Source organism: Colletotrichum abscissum (assembly GCF_030869225.1).
Source record: "Colletotrichum abscissum strain IMI 504890 chromosome Unknown Scaffold_6.1, whole genome shotgun sequence".
NCBI classification, from domain to species: domain Eukaryota; kingdom Fungi; phylum Ascomycota; class Sordariomycetes; order Glomerellales; family Glomerellaceae; genus Colletotrichum; species Colletotrichum abscissum.
This window is the reverse complement of record NW_026850503.1, coordinates 1563-23728: the sequence shown is the minus strand read 5'-3', so window position 1 is coordinate 23728 and position 22166 is coordinate 1563. Positions and strand designations below refer to the sequence as shown.

Below are 22166 nucleotides of genomic sequence, written 5' to 3'. Positions count from 1 at the left end.
TCTTACCTTTAGGGCAGTTGCTTGGGATGTCTGACAGGATTGTATCGCCGTTTTCTGACGGGGCGTCGTCCGGGTGGCGCAGCTGCCTTTAGTCAAGAACGAAATAGTAAACCTTCTGGGCGCCGCTCTCTCATACTCAGTTGCGGAAGCTTTTGAAAAGACCGCGGAGGTCTCTGACTTAGTCACGGAGAACCCACGGGATTCCGTCCAACCGCTACCAAGACATGTTGTAGTCGCAGCCGAGATATATGATGCCAGTAACTCGGGAGTGGTATCTTCCAGACGCTCGAAGAGTACTAGGAGAGTCCGAAATAGACAAGGTGAAGAGATCATATAGTTATAGCTGCTCAGATGATTGGCCGACTGCTGTGCATGCTAGCCAGTGTGGCGGCTTCTTCAATTCTGTGACCTACAAGGACGGAGCCATCAAACAGTACTTGAGCAGAAGCCCATTGGATATGTAACATGCGTTGAAAAGCATGAAAGTTCAAAATGGTATCATTCTAGTGCCAGGTGCGGTGATCGTGTCGCACACTAAAGCCTCATTGGGAGTGCTGCTCGTCTTAGTGATCGGCAGAACTAATACCGTCAACAACATAACCTTTGAAATCACGCGCTGGAATCCGTCTATCGAACAGAATATCCAACTCTTCGTACGTGCGGCCCATTGTCTCGGGAACGCGGAACCATGCCCAGATGAAGCACAGCCCAGCCAGCCCTCCGAAGAAGAACCCGAGCTTCCCCTGCATGTTAGCCTCATCTGGATTAATCATGTATGGAATTGCCACGGTCATGATGATCCCCAAGACACCCTGGGCAGCTGTGGCGAGCGCAATCGTCTTGGATCGCACTCTAGTTGCCGAAGCTTCTGATATGAGGACGAAGCATACGGGACCAACAGACAGGTCGTACGCGAAGTTCCAAATGAGCATGAGTGATGACTCTGCCCAGGCCACGCCAGAGGGACGTCCGGGAACGCAGTCTAGGATGCCGATGAGGAGCTGCAAGAACACCAAGGCAGCGAGGCCGGTGATGTAGATGGTTCGTCTACCATAGTGAATCAAGAAGTACCACGAGATAACGGTGCCAAGGAATCCCACGGCTGAAGAGGTTAGCCAATGCTCACAATCTCAAGGGAAATGCAAAGAATCGGCAGTTTACCGAGGAATCCAATGGCCATATCGAATGCCTTGTCAGTAGGCAGGCCGGCCTGCTGGAAGAAGTATGTCCCGTAGTTGATGAGGTAGATGCCGCTGAGGACTTGAGTGCAGTAAACACCAACAGATATCTCCGTCCGCCTTAAGTTGGCGCCCTTCAAGCAATCATAATACGTGCTTCCAGCCTCCAGTTCTTGCTCAAGTCTGTCGGTTTCCACGATGAAGGCCAAAGAAGCGTCCACATTGACCTGCTTGGAAGCCAGACGGCCTAGACTCTTCCTCGCATCGTCCATTCTACCCTTCCTTACCAGCCACCACGGGCTTTCTGGGACGAAGAGCAAACCGGGGAGGATAACGAGGATCCAGAACCATTGGAGCGCAAATGGCAAAGAATAGGCCCAATGGGTATCAAGCTTTGAAGTCCCCGCTGTGACGCCGTTGGCAAGGAGCTGGCCCATGACAAAGCAGAGATTCACGTAGGACGTCAAGTGACCACGGATAGCAGTGGGGCATACTTCGGAGGCGTATGCCGGGGCGATGACAACATACATGCCCAGGACGAGACCACCGAGAAGCTCGCCGACTAGGAGGACGGGCAACGAGCGTGCAAAGAATTGGATGAAGACAATGCCCGCGGTGAGAATCACGCACACGGCAAAGGTCAGTTTTCGGCCGTACCAATCCATAGGATATGCAGCGAAGAGGGCACCGACAACTTGACCGACGGGATTACCCATGGAAAGTCCGGTCTGCCAAGCGGCAGCTGAATGCATATTAATAAGTCAGGTGTTCCAGCACAGGAACTCAAGTTCAAGACATACTAATGATATACTATAGCACGTTAGTACAGGTTTCATGTCTAAGAGGAGGCAGCAACTTACGGAACCCTCATATTCATAACCAAAATCTCTCTGAAACTGAGGCGTAGCGTAGAGGTTTCCGAGCAATTGCGGATCGAACGCCAACATGATGACCCCAATAGACACGAAAGCAGACCACCCAATGGCAGCAGGGTAGAGCTTGACGGCCTGGGAGAAGGTCAAGTTGTGCTCGAGGCGAATGGCCTCGGCCAGAGCAGCATCATCGGCGCCGGGCTTCGCATTCGGAGCAACGACAATAGTCTCGGCATCTTTGGACGCCATCGCGGAAGTATCACTATAGGATGAAGAATCGACTCTCCGCAAGAGAGGTTGGATCTCGTCGTCTTGTGCAGCGGCCCTTGCGGATGAACGTGAGTATGGAGGAGACATGATTATCTTATTCCCCCCTCAATGGTAGCAGCCGTTATGCAGATGACCCGGCCGGGCTTCGCGTCTCATTAAGCGGGCACCACGGTATCGGGACCCCTCATCCCCGGCAAAGACCGGTGTGAGCCCCGAGTGGCTAGCCTCTATCGACTACGGGATTCAAACCCAGCGCAGGGAGTGGTCAGCAGGTCTACAGAGATATGAGAATCTCCGACTGGACAGGGGAAGGGGGAAAGGGGAGGGGGGAGGTGGTTGGGTGGTATTCAGACTAGGTATGTTGTGTTGAAGGTTGACAGAAGTTACCGGGCCCAAAACGAAAGCCAATCCGGGGTAAGAGCCTGGGCGCACTTGCCGCCTTCCGTGCTTATCAGGGAGGTGGGGAGGTGGTCAGCATACGCTAGACCGCTGTGGGATGTTGGAGATAGCGGTCCAACCGTTCTTGCAGTGAACCCCCTGCGTAAGCTTTGAGGTTGGCGGGGAAGTCCTTGGGACGTGATGCCGAGACCTCGTCCCGAGCTTGATTTGACCACTGGCCTATCTCCTGTTGGCCCTCACAATACTGCGAACTTGTATCCAACTATGATGAGGTAGGTCAGAGTTGATGAGGTAGAGTTGAAGGCGGAGATTTCGTCTGGCATGATATCATTGACATCGGGATGATTGTGTTTGTTTCTTTTCTATCACCGGGTATCATTGCCATTGGTGGAATGCCCATTGTAATATTGAGCCGAGCTTTTGATATCGAGAAGGTTTACCATGACCTCGCCTTGCTCTACCATGAGTCCCTCGTAGGACGAGCCGTATCTTATCATAACAACCCCTCCACTTTCCTTCCCTCCAACCGCTTGCCTTTCGCATCTCAATTGCAGATGTGCGAGATGAAGTCCAATTCGTCTGAGCTTGCTAATCTAAAGCCAGTGGGCAGATTTCAACTTGTCGACGGATGTTGGCCTGAGCGTTTAGATATTGTTGTAGGTGCGAATGCGAGCTCATAGTGACATAGCTTAGGTCCACATTATGACGACGATAAGCTACCGCGCCTTGAACTACAGAAGTTGAGAGGGATTACATGGTACGTTCTAGAGCTCTGCAGGGCATTAGTAGATGGGTATTGATATTAGGCCTTGAGAGTCTCAAAGTCTCTGAAAACGCTACAACTCTAAGACGAGTCACCGCCAGACTCCAAGGTGCACGTCGATATTCTTTCCAAACTCCGTTTTTGCATCTGCCTCTTGATCTCTCTCAGTCTCACGTCTTCGGTACGTGGTTTGACCCAAACTCAAAACCTCAACTGCCGAACAAGAATCAAAGTGCATAGTCCTACTTTTCTTCGGTGACACCGATTTCGTACCCAATCAGAACCTCGGTGCTTGTACCTTCCCAACCGCGCGTTCCAGCAGTTGATATCATGAAGCGGCACGTTCGATCGATGTAGAGTGACGAAATGACACCAGCTCTAGGCGGACCAGGAATAATCAGGAAGGGGACGGTGGAATGCTTGAAAGCTCGAGTGTCCTTGAGATCATACAGACGAAGAATATCATGGGAAGCGCTGTGCTTATGTTAGCTTTGCAATCGTGTTTCCATGTCGGCTTTTGTTAGCTTACCAGACGAGATGACGGCCATTCGGCATCGCTCGAACCGCACTCACGGCTCCACTTCCAGCCGGGAACTTGAGGGTCCTCTCCGGCGCCCAGCCGCTTCTGGCCTTGTGGATGTTGTACTCCTCCACCGTTCCGTTTCGCCTGCCAGCGTAGATCCAATTGCCGTCTGGACTCCAGCAGGCACCCATACACCAAGGTGGCACGCCTCTCTGACTGCCTATCCTTGCGACGGGGTCTTGGACACGCCGATCCCATAGTCTGATATTACCATCAATGGCTGCGGAGAAGAAGACCGTGTCCGCTGATTGAGTTGGGTCCATGGCCGGTGGAGGAGGATCCGAGGCGAAAATCATGGAGGGTGAACCGGGATTTGCATCATCTGTCTGCATATCGGGTAGAGAAGGGATTTCCGGAAAATCTGGAACAGGCAGCTCCGTCGTAGCATCGCCTGCGCCGTCTAGCGCCGAGGTCACATCTGTCGCACTCGCTTCTAGAGCCGGTGCCGGTGCTGGAGGTTGATTTCTTGTGGCTTCAGGACTGCTGCTTCCTGGTGCCTGGACCGGCGGCGCCGGGGTGGCATCGGCGTTGAAAGCATTTGTCATATCGATATCGGCCGAGTGGTCCATACCGCCGTCCTGCCCTGAGCCATCATGAAGAGTGGGCATTCCCATATCTCCCATCGCCCTCGAGAATTCATCATCGTCATCGCCGCCGTAATTGCCTGCTACGTTGTCGCCAAATAGCGAGCCTGTATCACTACCGCCAAAGAGCGACTCGTGTGCGGGTGACGCCTGTCCCTCAGCGCCTTCGCCGGCCAACGCAGGAGGCGGAGCTTCAATACCGTTGATATCGTCTAGGGTGCCGTTCTGAGGAGGCTTACTGTTATTCGAGGTAAAAGTCGGGTCAGGTTTGATTTCTTCCTCCATTGCCTCGGCTGGAATCGGTGCACCATTTACTGGGCGAAGCTCGATAGCAGAAGTCTGACCTCCGCTACCGTCATAAGAACGTTTGACAGCGCCAGTGTTGAGATCCCAGTCGAAGATGTTCTTGTCCCAGCTGCCGCTTAGGACGCTCTTCTCGTCTTGTGCCAGTGTCAACACGCTCACAGCATTAGTATGCTGTTGCAAGCATGTTATGCGCTTTCCTTCGTCATGCCTTACACTTTGAAGATTAATGCCTCCAGATTCGAGACCCGAAAGAAGCCATAGCGCCTGCGAGTGGACAGCCAATGAGTAAACGGGTGATAGGATGTGTTCTTCGTTCCCTCTCGGGTTCGGCGGGCCTGGCTCCTCATTCTCCCAGTATGACATCAAAATGCCCGCCTTGACGACACTATCGACAAAGGGGTGCCTTTGCGCTACTGTGAGGAGTTGTTTGCCATTTATAGTACCAGGCCCGTCGTACTTTCGGATATAGCCGTCGGAGCCTCCTGTCATCCAGAACCTAAGATCGGGCGTAATGGCAACTGCGTTTACACTCGTCGCCTGCGGCGCAGCCATCGTAGGAACAATATCGTACAGCCGGGCATTGACGGCTTCGGGTCGGACGCTTGGGAACAGACTTGAGGATAGCAGTGGAGATCCGCTCTTTATCCCTGGCGACGCCCCCGCGCCGGCCGAACCAGCTCTAGAAGGCACTCTTGCATCTCTTGCAGCTGCGTCGTCGCCCTTTTCTTGCGCATCATCGCCCGTTTCTTCGCGGTCGTTATCCTCCTGGTCGTCTTCGTTATCTTCCTCCTCGTTTTCCATGTCCCCTTCGGCATCATCTACGTCCTCCATGACCTCGTCCTGGTCGTTCTGGTCGTTTTGGTCATTGTCGGAGCTCGCGTTTGAGTCTGGGTTGCCGGACAGGTCAGCGGATTTCTAGGAAACATAAGGCTCCGAGACATACCTCTATCGTCGTCATCCATTTCGAAGCTTCGGTGTATAGGATTGCAAACAATGCACAGCTATTAGGACGCAAGCAGAGCGCAGGAGGGTCGCGCGATCGGAAAGTCAGCGGCGTCGGCAGGGCTGCGCGACGGTCGGAGAAGCGATTGGGTTCGTTTGCGATTAAATGTGTACCTCAGAATTTCGCAGTGTGAAAATCAACGTTCCATTCCAAGTATAAAAAGAGGTTCCGTTGACAAAGTTGGCGGCAATGGGCTATAGAAGATGAGTGGTTGGTGGGCGCTACTGATGTTCGTTGCGCATGGAATCGTCGCGAAAGCTGCGGTCGCGACGACGTGCTGGGTTGGAGCACCTCAGAAGCCCAGCTCGGTGGGGCCGCCCTGGTGCTTTGTGCCCACTTCACCCTGTGTGCCTGTACTGTTCGCCTCGCCGGGGCAGTTTAGCTTTCGATTACGGCGGGGAGACAACAAGGTTACCAAGCTCAGCCGCACTAGCATCCCCTGAAGCAGCACCGGCGCATCCCTTACGAAAGAGCTCCGAACCGGAAGCAGCGCCGGTTGATTCGGCCGGACAGGCCGTAACGGCAGAACTTCGGCGCCGCTCAGCTGAGGGTCCGCCGGGACAACCGGCCTCCCAACGACACTCGTTCTTGAACATCCCTCCCGATGTTTCTCTCACCTGGTTCGCGAGCTCTACCAGGCAATTCCAGCATCGATAAGTGTCCGAGCATGATGAAATCGTTTCTATTCCAATGTGTTCGCTGATAAAGCCAACCTGCACCAAGGCAACACACAATCGTTTTTGTCTCTTTCATACCATTCATTCCCCTCCTCGCTCCAATGAGAACATCGCGGTAAGTCTCTGGAATTGGATCCAGACCCAGGCTTTCCCAGCTGTTGCTTTTGACATGGAGTCGTGCCTCGCTACATTTTCAGCAAATTCGTTGCACCGTCCATGTTAGAGGCCTTTCCTAGCATATTGCGAGTATAAGTTTGTTCAACAAGAGCATCGTATGTTTGCCACTTTGGATTTCGCATCGTTTGTATCTTGTCTTGGTGGTTTTGCAAGGTTATGATGTAGGAAGCCGTCGATGCATAAGCCTTTTGCCATGCCTGCGTTGTCCTGCAAACGCTTGAGATACTGTAGCTCACCGCTTTCAACAAGCTACTTTGTCAAAAGCTTTCCCTCTTGCAATCATTACGTTCCCTTTACCCTGAAATAGTGGCAAGTATCACCTACTTCGACTTTGTGGGGATTCTCATGCTTATGGTTGGTAAGTGACTTTTTATGTTAACAAGGGTCCATCGGGTCCAAGTTAAGTAGATATCAAGTCTGGCTCCCGAATATGGTACGTTTTTAGCCCCTTCCTTGGAACATAGATGCATTACTCATGTAGCAGCGATTGATGCACTTCATTTGAAGCTCATCAGGGCCTTATTTATTTAATCTCGCAAGCCGGCAATTAGTATTCTCACCTTACAATCTCAACATTCTTTGATCTGCTCTCCGGCCTTGTACTTGATCATGTCCCAGAAACATCCCCCTGAGCGCAAAATCGCGAACCCATTGTCTCATCTGTATGTCGAGACGAGTTGGCGTGATACACCCGAACTTCCACAGGCAGAGGAGATTATGAAAGAATCGTACATCCTCCCAAAGAACGACGGCCTCAATGTCGTCTACCCGACGAAAAGCGCGTATCTCCGGGCCCAATACGATCTCTTACGCTTCGAGGGCACCGAGCCTCTCCGTAGAGCCGTTCAAGAATACAAATCCGCTCCCGAGATGGCAGAGAGCACTGAGACGTGCATATATACCGATGTAAGCAATCTACTAAGCATTCCCAATCAGTATAGGATTGGATCTAATTGGAGATGCCCAAAGGTCTCTGTCCGCGGAGTCAACATCATCCGCCTCGGAGTCATGGTCCGCATCACCTTCTCCGCCATCCGCGCACGGCAACTCATCAACTGGCCGGCATCTCAGCGTGTGGTCCCAGGCACAATAGTAGCTCTGTCTCCCGCCTCGGACCACTTCAGAACACAGTGTATCGTGGCAGTGGTGACGGGTCGTTACGATGATCTCGCCGGCAATTCAACGGCGCCTCCTCCCTTGGATCTCGAATTTTCGGATCCCAGTATCACTGCGAGTTTCATGGAGCCAGATAAAGAGTATGTCATGGTCGAAGCCCGCTCAAACTACTTTGAAGCCGTTCGACACGTTTTGGAGGGGCTCAAGCAAACAGCAGAAGACGAGTAAGACGGGGACATTTTCAAAACTCTATGAGAGTCTTTGAGCTGATGTGTTTCTCAGTTCACCATTCGACAAGTACTTCATCGGCCAATTTAACACCGTTGACATGTCTAGTTCACTGCCATCATCGTCCACTACATTGGACATCTCAGCCCTCCATGACGGTCTTCAACGCCCAGTTCCCATATACATCCCCAAACAAGGCGACATACCAAGCCACATACAGTCGAAGACAAGACTAGACCAATCCCAACTACAAGCCCTCCAGCGCATGATAACAAAGAACCTCGCCATCGTCCAAGGCCCACCCGGAACAGGCAAGACGCACACGTCCATGGCGGCGCTCAAAGTCCTGCTAAGCACGCAGCACTCTAATGTGCCCATCATCGTCACGGCCCAAAAGAATGACACCGTCGACGAGCTCCTCGTCAGATGCCACAACCTTGGCGTGGACTTTGTACGCCTCGGCGGCCAGGCCAAGGACGAGGTCGTTGCCAGCCGGACTCTCTTCAACCTCCGCACGCGATCTCGCGGCAAGACGTGGAGCAAGAGCGCGCTCGAGAAACGTCTCGTCTCCCTCAGATTTCAGGCGAAGCTTCTACTCCAGCGCTGTTTCCCCCCCGCACACCAGGAGCTGATTCTACCGGAACACTTCCGCGAGGTTGGTCTGATCAGCGCGGAGCAGTATGCCTCCGTCACGAAGTGCTGGGACGGCGACGTCAGATCCATCGCCCGGGAGGGATCCCAACACTTGCTCGGATCGTGGCTCGGTGACCAGTTGCTCGCCCAATTACCTCATAGGAGCGTTCACGTTCCTCTCAGCGACGGCATCGACAATGACGAAGCAGCATCAGGGCCCGCGATCAGCGAGAAGGGTTCAGCCGATAACAAGAAAGAGCAGTTGTCGGGCAAGCCTATCTTGATCGCGCGCTGGAACAGCATCAAATACTCGAAAGGCGTTGCTCTCAACCACAAGATGGCGCAAGAGCTGCTCGTCAAAAATGGAAACCTCTGGTCAATTGTGCCCAAGTATCGCGGCATGGTCTATCACTACCTCGAACGTAGATACCTCGCATCAACCAAGCTAGCCCTGTCCGCAATTTTCAGGCAGCTCGACAACATAGTCAAGAAGCTCAAGGTCGTCCGCTGGCAAGAAGACATCACCGCAGTCCGCGAGTCAAAGGCCCGCATCATAGGCTGTACGACAACAGGCCTTACAAAGTACCGCAGACTCATCGCCGCGCTATGGCCGCGCGTCATGATGATCGAAGAAGCCGCCGAGACCCGCGAAGCAAACATCACCGCCGCGCTGTTCCCCTCCCTGGAGCGAATCATCCTCGTCGGCGACCACATGCAGCTAGCGCCCCACGCCGACTGCCTCGAGCTTAGCAAGCCCCCATTCTACCTCAACGTATCTCTGTTTCAGAGGCTCGTGGAGCGCGGCCTGGAGCATTCTACCCTTCAGGTGCAGAGACGCATGACGCCCGACATTCGCAAGCTGCTGAACGCATGGTATCCTCTCCTGGTGGATCACCCTTCGACGTTTGACCGGGAAGCTGTCCCGGGCATGGGCTTGCAGAGCGTGCTGTGGTTCAATCACCAACGGCCCGAGTCATCTGACCGGTACTGCAGCAAGGTCAACACGTTCGAGGCCGACATGATTGTCGGGCTATACGGCCACCTAGTGTCCAACGGCACGAGCCCGTCAGAAATCACCATCCTGACCTTCTACAGCGGACAAAAGGCATGTATCGAACATAGACTCCGCCAAACCCCCGGCGCCGGTCACCTCGGGCCAGAGGTCCAGACAGTGGATGGGTACCAGGGCAGGGAGAACCGCATCATCCTCATCTCCATCACCCGAAGCCCGGAAGATCGCACGAAACCAGACTCGGGCTTCCTCAACGACCTAAGACGCGCCATAGTCGCCCTCAGCCGCCCTCGACACCTGCTAGTCATCCTTGGCGATATGCAGAATCTGCTAGCGTCGTCAGCTCGGCCGATTTGGAGCGAGGTCTTGAACAGGATGGAGGCATCGCCCATGGACTACATCCCCGTCTTCTGCAAAGCGCACAAGAGTGAGATTCGCATCCGGCAGCCGGGTGATTGGGCAAAACTTGCGGGTAAAGGAGGCTGTAGTATGCGCTGCGGGCGACCAACGGCTGCACAAGGAGCAACATGCGGCCGAAAGTGCCATGGGTATGTTGGCCCCAAGCCTTTTGACAAAGAATGCTAACTGAATCTGGTATCAAGAGGCTCATGTAAGCCCACGGTCGGTGCCATGTTTACTGACAGCAACGCGCAGACGATCCTCGAGCGCATCTCGAGCCCACAGGCACAGGAAGATCTTATAGACCTGAGCGACTGACTTCTGAGGTGGCGGGCTGGAAGGACGCCTCGGGGCACGACATTGAAGTGTGGGAGAACGGGCGCAGGATTCACACTGCACACGGCGAACAACGCTGGCTGAAAACCGACGCACGTAAGAGCACGGCGAGGCCACATGGGCAGATCACAGGCCCAGGCAGTAGCTAGCTAAGCTTGGAGTACGAGGAGAGCACAACCTAATAGATTCCGATGATCTAGCCCAGGGTCTTGCAACGTACACGGAACTACATCAAAGTTGAAGACGATTGAGCATGGCCGAGTAACTCATCCATTGCTAGACATCACTAGCCAGGTCAACGCGGAACCGTCTCCGTGGACATGGCTCAACCAGCTAGTCTTCCCTCCCTAGACCATGCTCGCCATCGAAGCATCAAGCCGACGTTGGAAACTGCCAGGACTCAACCTAACATCATAACGCAACGTTTCGCAGCCCAATTAACCAATCATTCGGTTACAAAAGACTTCTGTGAAGAGAGTGGCCGAACCCTCAGACGTTTAGGTTAGGTTGTTTCCAGAAATGTTTCCCGAAACGTTTCCCATCCGTCTTATCGATAGCTTATCGTGCATTGCGAGATGAATAGAAGTGACCTTCAGCCTGAGGCCATGAGGCCCCCTTCCTTTCGACTCCAGTACCACGGTAATAAGTTGCGAAGTGACGGACACTCTTACTACGTACATTTACCTGCACCCCCCCTCCTTATCTGAACAGATCCGCCCACACAGCACGAGGCGTCCGGGATGGTAGGGGCCACACCCGCTGCGGGCTACCGGAAGGCGGAAGCGAAAATTTTCTTGCGTTGGCGCGAAGCGGAAATGGAAGCAGTTCACGACAGAAGAATCGCTTCTTTTTCTTTCTGAGACGGCTTTGCTAGGGTGCTAAGCACTTCTAGTCAGATGGCGTCGAGTTGGTTTGAGTTGAGGTCAGTGTGCATTTTCTACATGATTCTCACTGCACGACATATCTTTCTCACTTTTCCTCATGTCGTGGTCTCGAGCTTTCATGAGATCAAAACGCGGCAGGTACCTCGTCTCTCACCATTTCTGTCAAGGATCTAGCCCACGAGAGAACCTCGAGATGAAGGTCAAGCCAGGTGTCGTCGTCATTGACCTTCCTCGACCCGAGCGTAGTTAATTGCGGCGTCTGAGTGGTCAATGCCATTGCTTATCCCATCATCCCCGTCCTGTAACGACGGTCAGAGGAGGTGAGTGAGTGTGCTCGTGAACCATCTATAATTTTGCACGCCATTCGTTGTCCCAGGCGGATTTGAATGCTCATCGCGGGGAGATTTGGGTGGCGTTCATCCTTCAATAGAGGATGCGAGCGAGAGTGAGTTGGGACGAACTTGGGTCGGCCACCTCGTCTACAAAACAAGAAGACGGCAGTCGACTGCTATGGAGCATTCTCGACAACAAGATTGGCAAGGCGAGAAAGCTCGATACGCCGGATCGCCCTCACCAGACATTCCATCGGGGAAAAAGGTGTGAGGATAGGTGAAAAGCCCCCAGTGCCGCCAAATGAGCAAGATGAGCGATGCTGCGGGGATGAGAAGTGCCTCAGGCAATTGAGGCATAGAGATACGAACCCGTTGACCGTCACACTCACCCACCCCCCGAGCCCTCGGCACTGCTGGGGGCCAGCCAAGGCTCCCTTCCGCCCAACCGCCGTGCCGCCCTAGCATGACGGTGCAGCAACTGACACCTGCGCTGGCTCGATCCGAACGTTCAATCCCCCCCACCCCCGCGTCGATCAATGAACCTGGGCTCCGCTGAAGAGCCGTAGTCTTGACACGCCCCTCCAAAGAGGGAAGGGAAAACGGGTAAGAAAACAACTTTGTTACATGTCCATCTCATAGGGCTGAGCTAGGATCCCCGACAACCTCTTGCCAGCACCATCGCAACTTCACAGGCTGCAATTGTCACAGGATTGATATTACTGTTGTCTTCTTTTTCCACATAATATATTGTATAAGTTTGTCATACTCAATTTACCATAGATTGCCCGACAACCCTGGTGGGTGGCTATTGACGGTTACCACATAGTAAAAATACATGACAAGATATCATGTCCCGATTGATCCGAGACCGTCCATTCCTCCTAAGAGAAATAGTTGCCATACCGCAACTATGTTCCACCCGAAAACAACACAGTCGTAGCCGATCTTCAGGCTATCCCAGCGATTCAGCCACGTGCTGATACAGTAGCCGCGAATAAAATCTGCCCTGACCCAAAACCAATTGACCTTGAACCAAAACTGATGGAAAGGGGGTATGATGACCAAGCCCAAATGCAAAACCAAAGAAAGGAAATTGTGATGGAGTGGGGTGACAAGACTGGGGTGATCAGATTTCTGTCGCACTCCGGGTATCATGGTAGTTGTCCCTAATGCTCTGATGTAGTAAATGGCTGTGTCCGTGATGTGATGCCGCATGTGTGATGAAACAGACCCAAAATATCAAGACCTAAGGAAACCTGAATTCCGCTCTCGCTGAACGAAAGAAAAGTGAAGGACTATGCCCCACGATACTGGAAGTAGGAAATCCGGATTTGGGAACCAATCCAAACCTAAATCGCTGTATGCAAAGCAATGCCCCTAAAAGGAAAAAATAACGAGGGGATAACTTGAGTTGTTCTCATGTGTCGTATGTCGTAAGTCTATTCAAGTCATCGTAAGAATGGCGTCGTGGCAATAGGCCGAAACGTGACGATGGTAAGTATAGGTATACCAGGGTCAACACCATGCTTCATGCCAGATGATGCATGGTTCTGAAGAACAAGTTGCTTGGAGAAATGTTCAGAGAAATTTGGCGGTCCATTTGAGGTCAAGCCAGCCGACCTTGTCGAAAGCTGTCCAAAGCTTGGAAGCTTTGTTGACATCAATCTTACAGGCCTGCTGAGCGTCCGTCTTGCGGAACTCTTTGCTAACCTTGGCACACTCGACCCGACGGACGAAAATGCGTCGCTTGCTTGTAAGATAGGTAGCGCAGTCGAGTCGAAGGTTTGCAGCAAGGCTAACCTCGTCAGGGTGAAGCAAGTGAACGTTGGCGTCGTCGCTGAGATCGATGGGGGCGCCTTTCCAGTCTACCTTCAAGCAGTTGGGCTTGTCCGGCAGCGAAGAAGTCGGGGGGCAAAAATCGGGAAGGGCAGCAAAGTCGCGGTCTTCTCTGTTCGGTGCCACGATACGACGAGCAGGGTCCGGAGTCGAACTGACGCGGCGAGCATGGCGAGTCGGGGGGCTGTTGCGGATGGGCCGAGGAGCTTGAGCCTTGACAACACGTTCAGGCTTAGGGTTTGAGGATAACGAAATCCTAGGCTTGCTGACTGCTGGCTTGGAGGCCTTGACGGGTGTGGACTTGGCTGGGGCGATAGTCTGATATCGCACGACGCTATTCCAACGGGCGTGGTTCAGCTTCCGGTCGGCTCTAACCTGGTCCCTCTCCTTCTCGTACCAAGACTTCCTCTTGTTCGCAAAGAGTCTCATGACCTGCGACTTGAGTTGCAGAGCTAATTCGTAGTCTTCTCTGAGAGGAGGCGAGCCCTCGCGGAATAGGCCAGGAGGTCGCGTAACAATGTGTTCGTCGACAAGGCGTCTGTGTTCGATGGATTCGGTGCTGGGAAAGAGAGGCGGCTGTGTCGGACTGGAAGCCGCATCCTCACGAGGGTATAAGATCGGATCCTTTGCAGGAGTTCCAGGAATGGCTATGTTGCTGGACTCTGTGATGTAAGGCGAGACTGGAGGCGACATGGGCATGTGGGGCTTGGATGGTTCGTTGGCGCCCGATGCAGTCTGTACCGTGTTTTGCTGACCTTGGCTGAAGCTGTCATATGGAACCGGCTCTGGAGGAGACATTAGATTGCTAATGTCGAAAGCCCTCTTCGGCTCTCTAGCCATCGTTGTCGCTTGATGCGGCGTCATGTGGTAGTTGGGCTCCATTGCTTGTGAGATTGAGGTCAGTGGAGATGGCTGCATCCTAGAGAACTTGAAAGGGATTTGGGAAGTGTGGGTTGAGTCCAAGGTTCTTGTAGGTTGCGGAGCGGCGGTATGGTTGGGTTTGTCAGCCATCTTATATGTTGTTGTTGGTGGCGAGGCGGAGTATGGAGATATCGGAGTTGGGGTATTTCGGGTGTAAGGGAAGCCGGTGGACAGCGGAAGAACAATTGCGTGTTCAGGGCTGAAGAGGGGACTGAAAAAGCAACTTTTTTGCTTTAAGCGTCTGACTGCCTTTGAACGAGATTTGATTGACCAGCAGGTGGTTGATTGTGTTAGGAGGAGTGAGGGCCGTCAGTGGGGGATTTGTGACCCAATTGATGATGACGTTCGCTGCGGGTAGCTCGTTTGAGTGTCGCTTTACTGCGGTCGGGTGCTGACGCAGCCGTGCTGAGGATGGTGGACAGTGGGAGTAATGCGATGGACCTTTTCCTTGTGCGCTCGATGACAAGCACAAGCCTCCATTGACTTGAATTGAATCAAGAGTAGACAGACGTGTGCGTCAGTGTCAAACGAGCAGTGAGAGGGCACCGACTGGATAAATACTGCTATTTAGGGCGGGGCGAGGCGCCAGAAGCGAGTTGATATCTGTGTGGAGGGGCGGGTTGGTGGCGGTATGTACCAACTGAGAGGTTCGAGTACGGTAGTGGCGATGGGCGCTGGGCAGAGGAACCGCACAGTTTCGAGAGCTTGATATGTCGATGTTTGACACGGTAGATGGGGAGAAGTGGTAGAAAAGAAGAAGAGAGAAGGAAGCGCAAAGCGTGGCTCGGAGGGCAGCGAGAAGAATAATAAGGACTGATCTAAGGCGAAGCCTGGCGCAGAGTGGATGATGGATGACTGAAGGAGGTGAGGGCGAGTGAGTGCCAGGTCAGGTTGGGCAGGAGGATGAGGAGTAGAAGGAGGAGTAGAAGGAGGGGAGTAGACTGGGTTAGGTAGGCACGTAGGGTGAAGAAGATGGAGACGGAGGGCGTGCAGGGTGTCACAGTCCACAGTGGGTGTAAGTAGCGACGAATACGGTACCAGGCAGGACCTTCGGGAAGATAGAAGGCGGGATACGGTCGGGGGAACTTTCCAGGCACGAACGATGGCTGGAGTCCTGGCTGGACATGGAACATTCAGGTAAGAGGACGGGTCACAATTGAACAGCACAGGACGGGGTTGTTGGAACAGACATGGCCGAAACAGAGAAACAGAGGTCCTGATGACCCAGCCATGTCTACTTACCATCTTATCTTACACTGTCTAGGTACTTGCCCGTGAATACCGTAAGGCATGTAGACCAGAGCTGGAGTGACAAGAGACGGGATAGAGAGAAAGTAAGAGGAAAGTCCGGGGGGGCAGGAAGGACGAGAATGCGAATGTGGAAAGTGGTTCCCTTTCCCTTCCCTCTTTCTGCTTTACAGTACACAGTACCTTAAGTGTGTGTTTGGGGTCTTCAGGTTGTTCTGACTGAGGTGGGAAAGAGGAAGAGTCATCCATCAAGGTGATAACCGCACACCCATTATGTCCTGCCGACCTAACTCTCTTCCTCTTCCCCTGCACCCGCTCCTTGTCTGAATCATCTGTGTAACCCCACCCCCCCCCCCAATCGAGCTCAATTGCACGCCCTCTATTTGCGTGACTGCTGTGTTGCCTTGCGGGCTTACCCAGTAAGACCGAGCCACACCTCACCACTCAATTGCCTGGCATTGCCCTCTGATGTGATTTGTTCAAGGCAGAAGTCGACGAAGCCCCCAGAAGTGAGCATGAGTTGTTGATGTTGTCGGAACTGTTGTTTTGGTCATTGTTATTATTATTATTGTGATGATGATTGATGTCGTCGTCGTCGTCGCTGTACCTGGTCGCTCCATGTCGCTGAGGACCTTGCTTCTCCTCCTAGCTTCTTCATGCGCTACCAAGCCTAAGGGAATTACACATGCGGAGGGTGTGTGCTTAATTATCGCGATGACATTCCACGCTTTACCTGCAGAGTCTACGGATACCTGGGCTTGGAAAGCACAAAGAAATCTGAAAAGAGAAGGAAGGGGGTTTGTGTCACAGTGGCTTTGGGCATTAAACACTTAAACATCCCAGCACTCCATGTACCTCATCCTCAGAAGTTACATACTTCCATAATCGATACCTCCCCGCTCTCTTCTGCATACCTCATCCTCTGCCTTTGTGTCTCTAAGCGCCAGGTTTCCAAGTACGCAAGTGCACTGCTGGGAACCTTGCCTCGATCCAATGGATTCTCAGGTTCCGCAATCACAAAGGCTGCGTAAAGCCAGGTCGTCCATGGCACTCGTCCTACCTAAGGTAGGCAATCTTCAGCCATGGAAGGTCAGGTACCTAAAGTAGTTAACGTAGGTAGTGGGTAGGTAGGCAGCCAGCCTCTGCCCTACCGTCGTGCCCCTCCCCCGCTGCCCCTCCATTCAAATGTTTGGGAGGAACTGGCCACGGGAAGGAAACCAGCGACAAATCCGATCGGACGATGAAGCGTTTTGCTTCCATTCTTCGACAGACTTTAACTAACCCGACACAATTCGCTGCAATTGCAAGAGGGGAGAAGGATTGGAATAGACCTGCTTGCTTTGACAACGCCAATGCTAGCGGGACGAACGGGCGGTAGAACCATTGACTTTGACAATGCCTCTCAATTGAGTCTCGCAGGGATCAACTACCTAGGTAGGTGATCTTTGCTCCATCTCTCACTCTCCCTCTCTCTCCCTCTCTCTCCCCCTCTACTAGGTACGTACCTCCTCTGTGCCTCACGGTGAGATGGACTAGGTACGGAGGTACTTGGTGGTGACGGTGTGCCTCGCGGCAACGAGCGACGGAACCGCCTCCGTTCCTTCTGTCTCTCTCCCCCCTCACCTGATGCCACCACAAACACCGCTTCTGGCATCATGTCAATGGCCCCGTCATGGCGTTTGAGAAGTTGGAAACCAACCCTCTTTTACCTCCGTGCCATGCGTGCCTCTTCTCCGCCCAGGAAACCACGAACGAACGGTCAAGTCTCTAGGGGACGGACACGACCATGGGCACGACGGGCTCGAAAACGAACCTACGAACGGTGCATCTGACGGCACGTAGCAGAGGTGTGTGTCAAGCGAGGTGGGCGGGTGACAACCTGTCTCTGATACTGGGTCTCGAATCCGAGTCACTTGCTCGCCGCCAGACGCCCAATCAGCCTCAGCTTTTAGCTTCCAACGGGCTCTGGGGGCCACGCCCCCCAAAGTCCTCACACAGGCTCACTCACTCACTCAAAGGCTAGGTAGAGTTGAATCCCCATCCGGCCCGGCCCAATCAACTCCGCTCTGGCTGCCGCACTGCGCATGTATCTCTGCTGCCGTACCTGATCGATACCCAAGACTGGGGCCATGCAATGAGGAACAGCCCGAACCAGGCGGTTGCCTACTCCATTTCACATGAACGGTTTGCTGCTGTGCACAGGGAATCAAGAAATCGTTTCATGTCCCACTTACTTTGTCGTCGAAAGGTACCTAGAATAGGCAGGCAAGTATAGAGTCAGGCTGGCTGGCAGTCGATATTGGCAGTGCCATTGACGATAGTTGAAGGAGGGGCGGGCTGCCTTGTTCTCGTTGAGAAGATGGGATGGCACAGGAAACGTACCAAAGTACCGCCAACCAAGCAGCAGCGCCGTTAAGCTTTCGGCTGCAGTGGTCAGCCTCGAGGCAATCCTGCCAGTGCCCTGTCTCATCACCTTGTTTATTACATGGTAATTATGTATAAGCCGAGCTAACCTCGACTACTGCTAGTAGATTGACCGGTCTGGGTGATGAATTGAGTTGAGGTATGGGTCTTTCTTCCGACACTCGTCCGAACTGATGCTATGAGTTGCTTGGAACTAAGACTACCGCAGTAGCAACAGCCAACAGGTCCATCTCAGCAAAGAGGCGTGAGTGTGATTGCGACAATTATGGGCAATTGGCATGGCTTTTTGGAGCCTGGCCATGCAACCTTGCCAAGGCCTGGCAAATCCGATGAGGGGCAGAATCCAGAAAGACCCAAACAAACACACAAAGCGATGGAGTAATATGTACACTACAGCAAGTACAGCGCAGGGGGTTGCCTGGCACGAATCTTGACGCAAGGTGCCTTGCTTTACCACGGCGCATTGGATTGGTTCATGGTGGTGCACATTGGCCTCAGAACCGTGGAGCGAGAAGAATATACACCACTTGCGGTATCCGTACTATCATGGCAGAAGTGGAGAGAGTCCAAGGGCCAAGGCTACCTTGGTTGCTGCTGGTGAAGTTTTGCTTGGAAAGCATTGTCGCATTCGATGCGCCGCCACACGTTGTAACTCCAGATTGGCCTGGCACGCCTACTATGTAGACAGACTGAATATGACAGGGAATTGGCAGGCATGGAACGCAAGGCATTGTGCAGAAACGGCGGGCAATCTTACGGTATGTGATGCAGCAGCCGTGTTGTTAGCCGCAGGCAAGGGAAGGCAAGGGGGCCATTTGTCGGCGAATTCAATTCGACCATGTCAACAAAGTCGGGCAGAATCAGGGACGAAGAGGCAGTCTATGGATGGATCAGGATCATGGAGCCGCAGAGGGCACCTCATGGAAAGGCGGGCACAGCGCAGACAGCAGACACGGCAGGCTAGGCTGGCTGCTGGCTGCTGGCCGCTGGTCCCTTGTCGATGCTGGATGCTGGATGCTGGATACTGGCTGGGGATCCCATCGATTCGGTCAAGACACACCTTGACACCCAAAATTTCCCTTTTGATGCCGCTGATGCCAGTCGCTGCAGGAAGCGTGGCAATCGGCAACGGGATGGCACAAGAAGGAGAGGCGTACAGGGTGTCCATGTTGGGCAGTTGCAATTGACCAATGGGTGGGCTCATTGACCGCTCAATTGCGCATCCAGAGGCTCCATTCTCCTGCCTGGAGAATGTCAATCTTGCACACTGGTTTAGCTCCGCAGACTTGAGCACTAGACGACGGGTCCAAGTCAAGTCAACATGCTAAAACACAGAAATGCAGCTCGGAAAACCGTGTGACGGAATGAATGAGTGGCACTTGAAGATCCAGCAGGAGGAGAGAGGCGGACAACAAGAGCGGAAAGTGCGGTGAGGGCGCGTAAGCCTCACAGCTACCTAAGGTAAGAAGCAACAAGAAGGCTAATTGACAAGGCAATGGGCGGCCTCCCACGTGCTGTTAACATTGAGTTGGCCTCAGGTGCAGGGCCGAACGAACACCAACACCAATAAGAACAAGAACAACAAGACCTGGACAACGTCTCCTGTCCAATTCAATCAAGCAACAGGACAGCCCTCAGTGCGTACCTTGGGTACTTTGGTTCCGTACAAGCAGAGACATACAGTTGTTTGCACCTGTGGCATTGTACAAAGTGAACAACCGAAAGTAAGTAGAGGCGGGGGCATCCGTTGTGGCAATGAGATAGACCTTGGGCAGGATGGCGCGGCCAGCAGCCAGAGTGACTCTTCCATGTGCGCAGAGTTACGAAATGCAGGAGTCACCAGTTGGGTTGTGTGAGTCACAGGGAAAAAGCGACTCTAAATTGAGGGATCATGGAGACTTCCATTGGACTCTGGAGTGCGTGAGTGCTTCTCGTTGGTCTTGCCGCGCCTCAAGTCGAAACACTTGACCCCTGCAACTCTTTTCGGTCTAGCGTGATCGTCGTCTATCGATAAGACGTCACGACAAAGGTGGGACCTTGCTGCACCTGCGGGCTGCGGCCTAGGTACCTACCTACCTACGCCTACGAAGAGGCGCCGCCGTTACTCAGGACGGGAACCATCAATTTTTGGTACAGCTGCAACGAGTAGGTAAGTACCGCTTGGGATCGGGTACTTCTTGCCCACCGTTTGCACCTTGGCCCCTCAGATTCTGGGCATGTATGTTTCCAATGGAAAGTCCCATTTTGACTTTTGTACACTTACAATCCAGGCAAGGTAACTAACTCCCATGAGTCCCAGGCACCGTTCCTCCCGCTCTATGACTTTCCCATAAGTACCCAAATAATAACGTAAGACTCAAGGAGGCAAGCATCGAGTGATGCTCTAGCATCCATCGCCTTCCACGTCCTTCGATGGATTTGCGAGAACGAACGACCCGAGCAAAGAAAAGGAGCAACGACCTGGACCGAACGACGCGAGCCCGCATCTCTGGATGCCAACCCCCCTGTCTTTCAAGGACTGAACAGTAGTTACGTCCAAGCCCTGCCGAAATAAGGACCTTGCATGGCAACGCACCCAGTCCGCAAGCCAAACATCTCATTCGGCAATGGACCCAGCTCAGCGCTTCCAACGCCATCTTCCACCTGCTAGGTCCGTACATTCCTCTTCATCATTTGCATCTCTGCCAGCCTTGATCCAGCCCGCGAACGCTCGTCAGCAAACATCTGCCATACCTGAGAACAGGAGCAATAGACTAAGTTGATTCAATTACATTTTTAAGAAATGGCGAGCGGGTGAAACGCCGACTTCACAATGATAGAGCATACCTAAAGCTCGCGACACGAGCATGATGGACACTCAGCACCCTTGTACTGCATAGCAGAAGAAGTATTCGAGCCATCCCCTTGGATTGGAAAGCTGCGAGTGCAGACTTCTGGAAACCCCAACGCTGCAACGGAGCAAGGTCTCAATCCCCCGACGCCCCGAGCTTCCCGGAAGGACGAGCTGTGGCGTCGCCATGCAATAGATTGAGAGTTCAGCGATGACTGTGGCAGCAATGAGATAGGTACAGCAGCTGTACGTAGAGTCAAAAATACATGTGTCAGTGACATCTCATTTGCTGCCGCCCAGAACGCTCCGACGTCCTGGAACAGAATACGACGTAAGGTCTCGCACCTGCGGCCCGCAAGCAAGACAAGAGACCGACAGGCGAGTCTGAAGATGGAAGGTATCGGGACACCGAACTTTAGGATCAAATCGGTAAGCAATGTGCAACTGAGTCGCTGTCGAGGCGAGTCTTTGAGATGACCGTCTCTCGTCTTAGGTCTAGGAAGCCTTGACATATCATTTGTCACAAGGACATTGGACCATACCTAAAGTTTCTCTTTTTGCTTGCAGCAACGGCTTGGTCGATAAGTTGCGGAAGAAACGGCGGGAAAACAGAAGCACTCCTCGCCAATGACCACAGCTCTCTCGGCAGCATTCGGACGCGCAATCGATGCTGGCTGCCTGCTTTGAATCCGAGGCGCGGTTCTCGCGGATAGCAAAGGCAACGAGACATTTCGAGTTTGACTAGCCGGGCCGCTTTGAAATCTTGAGAAAGCCCAGATCATCGCCCCAGATGGCCCCCCCGATCAGAGGGGCTCCAAAAGACCCGAAGGACCCCCCAACTGGCCAAAGGCGCACTGTGTCCAACGGTCTAATTCAGGCGAGGTATCCTGATTACAATGTTGGAGCATCAACGGAAACTTATCGATAGCGGGAACGGGCGCTATCAGTAGCAGCCGCCGTGCAGCACCACATCACCAGGCCCTCGGGTGGTCGCCGGAGTCGGTGGTGGTTTGGTTCATCCTCGTTGTCAGCTGGCGACCACAACCTCTACCTCTGCTCGCTATGGTTGTCTACCAACCTGAGATGGTGTCAATGATGCGCTCGACGACCACACCCTTGCCAACCAAGACTGCGGCCACATGACTACCCCCCAAG

The 22166-nt window shown here is 53.3% G+C and overlaps 7 protein-coding genes across 7 annotated transcripts; 2 read left to right on the top strand and 5 right to left on the bottom strand.

The window, feature by feature from the left end:
• Positions 1–563: 563 nt before the first annotated feature.
• Positions 564–2407, bottom strand: CABS01_03048 (sugar porter family MFS transporter; the record flags this gene model as incomplete). Its single annotated transcript, XM_060536425.1, has 4 exons — positions 564–1102; positions 1162–1920; positions 1979–1988; positions 2039–2407. The coding sequence occupies 4 exons, from the start codon at positions 2405–2407 to the stop codon at positions 564–566; spliced, it is 1677 nt and encodes a 558-aa protein (XP_060392344.1).
• A 1317-nt stretch (positions 2408–3724) lies between these two features.
• On the bottom strand, positions 3725–5917 carry CABS01_03047 (transcription factor SPT8; the record flags this gene model as incomplete). Its single annotated transcript, XM_060536424.1, has 3 exons — positions 3725–3956; positions 4012–5842; positions 5899–5917. 3 exons carry the CDS (start codon positions 5915–5917, stop codon positions 3725–3727), a joined length of 2082 nt encoding a protein of 693 aa, XP_060392343.1.
• Positions 5918–7421: 1504 nt separating this feature from the next.
• Positions 7422–10518, top strand: CABS01_03046 (helicase required for RNAi-mediated heterochromatin assembly 1; the record flags this gene model as incomplete). The annotated part of the gene is made up of 4 exons (XM_060536423.1): positions 7422–7718; positions 7782–8152; positions 8211–10349; positions 10404–10518. 4 exons carry the CDS (start codon positions 7422–7424, stop codon positions 10516–10518), a joined length of 2922 nt encoding a protein of 973 aa, XP_060392342.1.
• A 2812-nt stretch (positions 10519–13330) lies between these two features.
• CABS01_03045 (SWIRM domain-containing protein) lies at positions 13331–14470 on the bottom strand (the record flags this gene model as incomplete). The annotated part of the gene is made up of 1 exon (XM_060536422.1): positions 13331–14470. One exon carries the CDS (start codon positions 14468–14470, stop codon positions 13331–13333), a length of 1140 nt encoding a protein of 379 aa, XP_060392341.1.
• Positions 14471–15076: 606 nt separating this feature from the next.
• CABS01_03044 (uncharacterized protein) lies at positions 15077–15754 on the bottom strand (the record flags this gene model as incomplete). Its single annotated transcript, XM_060536421.1, has 1 exon — positions 15077–15754. One exon carries the CDS (start codon positions 15752–15754, stop codon positions 15077–15079), a length of 678 nt encoding a protein of 225 aa, XP_060392340.1.
• Positions 15755–16330: 576 nt separating this feature from the next.
• On the top strand, positions 16331–16591 carry CABS01_03043 (uncharacterized protein; the record flags this gene model as incomplete). Its single annotated transcript, XM_060536420.1, has 1 exon — positions 16331–16591. One exon carries the CDS (start codon positions 16331–16333, stop codon positions 16589–16591), a length of 261 nt encoding a protein of 86 aa, XP_060392339.1.
• A 1674-nt stretch (positions 16592–18265) lies between these two features.
• Positions 18266–19983, bottom strand: CABS01_03042 (uncharacterized protein; the record flags this gene model as incomplete). Its single annotated transcript, XM_060536419.1, has 4 exons — positions 18266–18380; positions 18636–18760; positions 19242–19474; positions 19827–19983. Coding segments are annotated over 4 exons (630 nt in total), but the record flags the coding sequence as incomplete, so codon positions are not given.
• Between the last annotated feature and the right edge of the window lie 2183 nt (positions 19984–22166).